The sequence below is a fragment of the Clinocottus analis genome, unplaced genomic scaffold (genome assembly GCF_023055335.1).
Source record: "Clinocottus analis isolate CAN_PGR_092001 unplaced genomic scaffold, fCliAna1.0.p SCAF_9, whole genome shotgun sequence".
Classification (NCBI taxonomy): domain Eukaryota; kingdom Metazoa; phylum Chordata; class Actinopteri; order Perciformes; family Cottidae; genus Clinocottus; species Clinocottus analis.
Window position 1 is genome coordinate 16276878 of NW_027176251.1, and position 8610 is coordinate 16285487.

The following is an 8610-nucleotide window of genomic DNA, read 5'->3' on the forward strand; positions in this document are numbered from 1 at the left end:
CTAAAACAGCTGTTATTATGGGCTACATAATACATGTTTGGATAAATGCATTCCGTTGAATGGTGTGTGTGATCCTTCATCCTATAACAAGTGCACAGTGACCACGCACGTGTACATCAATGAATGTACATGTATGCAACACAGTTGCGCTCCGTCAGCCCCGGCAGAGCAGTGTGCGGGTCCCAGTGAGCCTGTGACCTCACCGGGAGGCTCTGCAGGAAGCTCAGTCATGACTGCGTGAGCGGAGAGACGGGAGCAGCGCGCGGAGCTGCCAGCGACACCTCCTCCAACCCTTCAAACTTCTGCTTTCGGGTCTATTATGTCTGATGGAGAAGAGCATCGCTGCGCTTCTGGACAGGAAGGCTAGTGTGACCGGATTACATGAGGATGAAATTAAGTTTTTTTTGTTGTTGGGAGGATCTGTGCTCGTCGGACTTCTGGTGCCAGGGGCCCCTTGTGTATTTATGGCAATGAGTTCTTGTGATTTAGTTTGAGAGCTTTTGGGGGGAATTTCTCGCCATGGCCAACCTCACCGCGGTCAACATGACCGTGGAGAATGGCACGTCGACGGAGCAGGACAATGAAACCCTGGGGGTCTGGACCGACCACACGGTCGAATACAAAGTGGCCAGCGTGTTCTTGGTGACCCTCATCTGCGGGCTGGGCATCGTGGGCAACGTGATGGTCATACTGGTCGTCCTGACCACCAAGCACATGCGGACTCCCACCAACTGTTACCTGGTGAGCCTGGCCGCGGCCGACCTGATGGTGCTGACGGCCGCCGGGCTGCCCAACATCACCGACGCCCTGCACGGCCAGTGGGTGTACGGCTACGCGGGCTGCCTGGGGATCACCTATTTCCAGTACCTGGGAATAAACGCGTCCTCCTGCTCCATCACCGCCTTCACCGTGGAGCGCTACATCGCCATCTGCCACCCCATCAAGGCGCAATTCCTGTGCACTTTGTCCAGGGCGAAGAAGATCATCATGCTGGTGTGGACGCTCACCTCCGCCTACTGCGTCATGTGGCTCTTTCTGGCCGACACCAAGAAGTTGGCGTACGACAACGTGGTGCTGCTCAGCTGCGCCTACAAGGTGTCCAGGAGTTACTACCTGCCCATCTACTTCACGGATTTCGCGGCGTTTTACGTGCTGCCCCTCATGCTCGCCACGGTTCTGTACGGGCTGATCGCCCGGATACTGTTCGTCAACCCGCTGCCCGCGGACCCCAAAGGCGGCACCAAGAAGTGGAAGAAGGACACGAGTCAGGGGAGGATGATCGGCACCTGCTCCTCCAGCAGCACCACGGCTGCCTCCCGCAGACAGGTGTGTGTGTGCGTGTGTGTGTGTGTGTGTGTGTGTGTGTGTGTGTGCGCGCGTGTGGTCGGGTCGATCCCCTCCAGTCAGAGACTTTATCATTCCACACACTCGCGCTCAAGTTGCTTTAAAAAAAAAAATGACATCGAAGTCAGAGCGAGCCTCAGAAATAATGTGATAATCAATAAAGTGGATTCATGCACCGACCACAGGTCCTGACATATAACTGACACACACACACACACACACACACACACACGCACACGCACACACACGAACGCACACAGGTTTCATACAGAGACTACACACCAAAGTGTCCACACCCACTACAAAACTAATGTTTTAGGTCGTATAGATCCACTTGCTTTCTATGTCATTATTATTTTGTCCAAATAAACATTTACGTTTTGTATTTGTATTTTTCCTTTGACCTTATGAAACTCGACATTTCGGCATCAAATCATTAAAACAAGTACATGTATTCTTCGAAGAAGGAGCAGAGTCAGAAATACAAGGTGCCAGTCAAAATGCATCTCCTGGACTGCTCGAAAAAAAAACAAAAAAACAGCCCAACACTATCACCTTGAATACATATGATTATCAATACACAAGAACCCGCATGACGTCTTCAGGGCCATGAGCTCTCACAATCAGGCCGGTCCTGGCCGAAATAGAAAGATACAGGCGCCCGTATGAGACACTTACTGTCTGATGACTATCAGGAGATATGAAGTCGGTGTGTCGATACCGCCATGAGAGAGAGTTTAATGAAGACTCAGCTGCCTTCTAATATTACTACGGCTAAACAGGACCTAATCAAGAGTAAACAAGTGTTTCTTCCAACAGAAACCCAACATCACAAGCAATCATTATGATACTTCCCTTTGTCACAAACTGCACATTAAATAATAAGAATTGTTGAAAAGCATTAAAAAAAAAAAAAACCTTAAAGGCTACATGTGCTATAAAGATGAACAGATATATGAAGTTAGCTGAAAAGTAATTGACAGAAATGATGTTACTCATGTTTGAGTAACGTAGTTACCGCCCTAGAACAACTGCTCTTAAAACAGACATCTTCATGGACAGATGAGGAATGTGGCAGACTAGCGACGCCTGCAAAGTAAAATCTCTTGTTCGTAATCAATTGTCATCTACGAGGTCTCACGGTGATAAAACAATGCTAACTATGTGGTTGCTCTTGAAGAGAACATTGGATCTTTAATGACAGAGCATTAGTGTTAACTATTGACACACGATAAACAAAAATGCACTATTTAAATGTGTTTGCTATTTTTTTTAATGCTATAGCTGGCTTAAGCTCCAATCCCTGTTTGATATGCAGGGCGTCAAAGTGATGTCATTTACTTTCAGATGTCGCTGAATAAAGTGCACCGAGAACACGATTTCTTTTTCTTCTTTTTCTGAGGAAAAAAAACAAACTTGCTCAGTGAGTCTTTGTGTGCATGCTTGAGGAAAACACTTTGGTTTAGAGTGAAGCACTCCAGCTCATCACATCTTTTCACGCAATAAACCAACACTGTGTTTTATCCTCTGTTGAAAAAACAAAAAACAACACCCAGCTGACAGGGGTGTGGCACCCTGAGGGAGCGACATGCTCTATTGGGTTTTCTAATCAGTTAACTTCAACTCAAATAGGCTTTTGGCTTCTTTTTTTTCTAATCCTTGATTAACGCACACCCACAAACACACAATGCCACGTGTTTTCTGCGGACACCATTCTTGCCATCTATGTACTTTACTGAATTACCTAAAGGTCAGGACGCGTAATGAGGATGCAGGATTGGTTATTTCTCTCACTGATGAAACCGGCAGCGCCGCCCAACTCCTCCATCCAATCCATTTATCCTCAGCCCAGACGACACAACACAACACAACATACATATGGAGAAGATTTCAATTTGACTGGAGTTTCATATCGGGATTATCAGCTGGTAATGATACTAACAAATCCAGGCTTTCCTAAATTGCGCGTCAGCCTTCCTTGTTGGTAATTGATTTACAGCATCTGAATGAATAGTTAGTGTTTTATGATACCTACACGGTGCTTTTACCGGATGTACCAAGCAACAGTGTGTTCATGGTCACATCTTTCCTCTTCCAAAGATTAATCTCTTACTTGACAACGCCTTCACACTTATCTTTTTTATAAATATCTTTCATGTTGTGTTAATCCCACCAAAGCACAGTCATATCAATGAAGACACATCTATGGGTGAAAACGTCTGTTCACAAAAACACAAAGAAATGTGAGTTTGCGCGTGTGTTTTAACCTTTATGTTCAGCCAACCGCTTCGCCTCTTTTTTGAGTCTTTAAAAAAGAAAACTAAACTTAATTATCTCCGCAACCACAACATTTGTTGACTTCATTAAAATGACTACAATACTGTAACCCTTGTGAGCAGATACATAGAGTTTAAAAATAAATAAAATGATTCTTAAGTTTAAGTACTCATGCAACTCTGTGAACTTGCTGCGGCGACCGTAACGTTTCACTAAACGTGTGATAAGTTCCAACTACAAAGTCAGATCTCAGTAACAAACACATCCATGTAACCATACGGGCTTGTGGGAGTCTAACAAAGCAAAATATGTTATATAATAACATATCATACACATATAATAACATATTATATACATATATAATGAAAGTGTTTGTTTTTTTAAATATAAAACATAAATGCAAAATAATTCAGAAAAAACATACATGTAAAATAACACAATTATAAGAACTCATTTGGGGTTCATACGACTACTTGAACACAGGGAACAAGCGGTACAGAAGGATGCTTTTGATTGTTTTCGCACAATCAAAATAAAATCATCTGACTGTGACTTTCTCACATTCATGACGGTTGCCACTAATACGTCACCAATGAATTGTTTGATTTTCTCATCAGAGGGGATTGAGTTAATCCTTGCAGACTGTTTAGTTTAGTTTCCATTTCTCAACTTTAGCAGTTCAGACATCAGTAGAGAGGATTGATTTCAGTAATTAAAGTAAGTCTTTGTAAGGACCACATTGATGAAGAAGTTCTAACGGGAAAGTAATCCGCAGGCGTAAGTGAGGAATATCAAACAAAGTTATATTGCCTTCTGACCAACAAATTTTATTTGACTTTTCAATTAATTTTATGTTTGTAGTTTTTGTACCGTTCTTTCTACGTTTGGTTGGCCTGATGGGATTTGAGCACTTTGTTGCTCTCGAACGCATCCCACTGAGGACACAGGTGAAATCTATTTCCTTGTCATTGAAGATAATCGTGTGACATGCCCTTTAAAAAAAGGAACTCAAGTTCTGACGAACGCATCAGCAGGTCCTTAGAAATAAAACGACCCCAAAATAATCAAGACATTACTTCACAGTGTGCTGCCCTTTTTCCAGCAGCAGCAGCACACTGAACATCCAGCACTCCTGAATGTGTCTCTCTGGTGTTTAATCCGACCAAAATTCCAGTCACACCATCAATATCCGAGCAGGTGCGAAGCTGCATTACGTTAATCTCATTAAACGTACTCAAGTTGACTCGGGTCAAGTGTTCACGTGGAGATGCAGCTGTGTTCACAGACTCGATACTGTATCAGTCAGTAATGACTCCCATGCCCCGCTCGGCGAGAGGCTGGGTGAAAAGGACTTTTTCTGTTCTTGGACATGATGGCTGCCTTGTGCACCGACCCTAAAGTGGTAATCCTTAAGCTTTCAGTCCCGGTTGATCCTGCGGCTACTGGTGCAGATTGGTTCAATACTACAGGATTTCCCAGAAATTAGCTTGTAGTGTTGCTACTTTGTCAGAAACACTAAAGGTGGAACTGAATTCCTCTGAACACACAACAAGAGGTGGTATGTAAAAACACTGAAAGGCTGCCACTGAAAACAACGCAGAACATAAATATGATCTAAACAGGGTTTCATTTCACGTCAAAATGAATAATGGCTAAATTGCATTTAGATGGTTGCATCGTCATTGTTTGCTTTGACACTTAAAGTAATTGTGAATACTCTGAACATCTGGTGTACTGTGATGAAAGGCGTCATAGTGCTGAGGCTCCATGTGCATGAAAAACACTTCAAATTATTGTCTAATTTAATGTGATTTCATTTTGTTGTAGCATTTCTTAACGCACGATTGACTTTTATTAGGTGACGAAGATGCTGGCCGTGGTGGTGGTCCTCTTCGCCTTACTTTGGATGCCCTACCGCACCTTAGTGGTGGTCAACTCCTTCCTGGACAACGCCTACCTGGACACCTGGTTCCTGCTCTTCTGCCGCCTGTGCATCTACCTAAACAGCGCCATCAACCCGGTCATCTACAACGCCATGTCCCAGAAGTTCCGCGCCGCTTTTAAGAAGCTGTGTCACTACGGCCCTCAGCGCATGGAGAAACCGGCCTCGTACAGCGTGGCGCTTACATACAGTGTCATCAAGGAGACGTCCAACGGGGAAAGTCCCGACCACTTCACGGCAGAAATGGCCGAGGCGCTAAACACGCCGACAGATCGGTACTTACCCGCCAGCATCCTGCCGAGTGCCGAGAAGACGCCGTTCGCAGAGGCTTCCCCGTCTGACGGTGATGTCAAAGCCTGACTGGAAACAAGCTTTCCACCCACAGTGGATCGCAGAGAGAGCTGCAGAATGGATTCAGTCCCCAGTGCGACATTTTGAGAGACATTTGAAATACCCAGACCCGACCCCCTTTCAAATTAAATTTGCCAAAAGCAAAATAGTATGCCATTTGATGAGCAGGGAATGTTCATGAATCTTGCAAAAATGCAGTTCATGATAAATTGATAAAGCCAACTTAATCTAAATTGAAGCAAACCGCCTCCATCCACTTCCCTCTTCTTCCCCCTCGAAACAGATCCAGATTCAACAGAGAGAAGCTTCACGAGTGGATGCCATGGGGCGGAGGGATACTGCTAAACATTTGATCACGATATCGATATTTAGTGAGAATTAGGATTTTTTTTTGTTGCGCTGAAGCGAAACTAAAGAATTGTGTAATCTGCAGACGGGACTTCTAGTTAAAGGATTCAATTGTACAAAAAAATATAGATACTGTAGTCCTGTCAGTCTATCTTTATGAGACCCGTCGTGTGAAATGTTTACAGCGAATATATATATATATATATATATATATATATATATATATATATATATATATATATATCCGTTACGTTTATCAGTGCAGTAATGCTCTAGTTTGTTGAGACTCGTTCCTGCCGGCCGCTCTAACTACTGGTGAGAGTAGCATCTGTGTGCGTTACCAGATGCTGCAGGTTGGAGTTAGTTCCTGTCTTCCTGGTAACGGTACACATCACCTACACTATCTGTTGTGCGATGTCTACGTGTGTGGGCCCGTTTCATCAACGCTGTGGCCCAAAGGCGGCCTCATTTCCCCCGCATGGCTGCCATTTTTGTCGAGTGAATACAAAAATTGCGGTGGCTTTTGACGGTAGCTTGGCTATTTAAAGATGGCGGGTTTATGCATGGCGGCTCGTGTGACGCTAGTTCTGATTCTCTCAGTTGCCTGCAGCTAAACGTTTTCTCATACGCATAATGTGTCGTATCAGCTGCCTGGCTCACGAGAATTGATGCAGAACAATGTCGAGCTAGCTTTTATTGGTCAGGAAATTCCTCCAAAAGCTTCTTGCCAAACCGCCACAACGTGTGTCGTTGTCTTGTGTTGCACACATGAGATGTAATGTGTGGGTGTGGAGGCTTCAAAGGCTTTTTAAACTTGCAGATGGACTGGGCTGAGTAAGCATTACAAGTAACGAAACCTACTTCAGTCCAATTACTTTTTCTGTTGAGTAATTTGTAAAGTATTGTAATTTAAAATAATAATATATAATGTGTAAATGATACCATTTTTCAAGCAACATAAGACCGGTTAGAAATAGCTTCATTTCTGTTTTTGGATTGGTTGCTATTCAGTAGCATTCTGTCAAGACATCTCAGTTCATCTACAATTCATCAAAGTCTCAAAATGTCTAATCCAGGAGTTTATCGGCCAGCCCTAGGACACCATTTCATCTCAGTGCTAATCCGGTTTCACTTGTAGCATTCAGTCTTTCTTTGTCCACCAACCTCTCCCACCAGAAACCGTGTCATTCAGATGAATCCAAATGCACAAAACCGTGACATTTTAATCACGCTACCGAGAGAAAGCACAGACATTGAATTACATGACCTTTCGAGAAGGTCCGAGTCCAGAGAAGGACGGATAATAGACGCTCATTCAACTCTGCTGTGTCATCGAAAAAAAAAACGCCTCCTGAGCTCTAATGATTTCTGCAGGGACTTTGGTCTTAACAGGGACAGACACCAAAGCCTTGCGTTGCTTTGGTCATGTGAAGACGACCACTGGGGGACTCTGTGCGCAGCCGGCAAAGGTCAGTGCCCGCTGTGTGATCATGAGGGTGTAACTCTGGTGTGCAGACAGCGGGGCTGTTCGTCAAGAGGGTCAGATAACTGTCGCGGCGGTAATTCACTGATATTGCCAGAGACTGCCGAGCGCAGCGCTTTTCTGATCCGTCTGCGCCGCAAAGCCCGCAGAGCAACGATGGACCGTGTAAATAGAGTGCGCCAAAGTGCAATCCACGGGATGTATGTATATATATCTCACCCAGCTATTGAAAGGAAGAAATATCTGCTGTTAGTTTGAGCGAGGTGTATGTATAAATTGAAGAGCACTCAGAGGGAATGAATACTGATTCAACTAAATGAAAGACACCTGCTTCACACCGAGCAGCCGGCTCTCCTGTCTACACTGTAAAGTTGCTTGAAATTGATTGTGCAGTGCAATGTGAAATTAATTCAATATTGTGTTTTTCAAAGGTGTGCCAGCAAGTGCATTTAAAACAAAAAAAAGAAGAAGCTTGTTTTGATCCATTGTTCCATCAACGTGTTTTCTATCGTTTTAAACCAGTCAATGGAAGCTAATGGGCCTCAAACTGGAATATGTGAGGAATTAGAAAAGTAAAAAAAAAAAAGACTTGAAGTCTGTAGTTTGTATTGTGAAGTGACTCCCTTTTGTTCTCAGTTAAAACACATTTTGTTTGGTGGGACTTTAACACGCGGTCGTGAGGGAGATGTATTCTGTCCCGCACGCTGCGCAGATTGCCGCATGAACGCCAGCTTTTGTGAGGTGAACACAACGATGGCAAAAATGTGATATTTGATGTGTTTACATCAGAGGCGTAGCTTTGTTTGCCGTTACATTTCTGTCCTCAGATGGCTTTCTTGTTCTTCTCTTGCTGTTGGATTAACTG

At 44.0% G+C, this 8610-nt stretch overlaps 1 protein-coding gene across 1 annotated transcript; it reads left to right on the forward strand.

The window, feature by feature from the left end:
• The first annotated feature begins 249 nt into the window (after positions 1–249).
• Positions 250–6438, forward strand: trhra (thyrotropin-releasing hormone receptor a). Its single transcript, XM_068570063.1, has 2 exons — positions 250–1326; positions 5480–6438. The coding sequence occupies exons 1-2, from the start codon at positions 520–522 to the stop codon at positions 5921–5923; spliced, it is 1251 nt and encodes a 416-aa protein (XP_068426164.1). The 5' UTR covers positions 250–519; the 3' UTR covers positions 5924–6438.
• The last annotated feature ends 2172 nt before the right edge of the window (positions 6439–8610 follow it).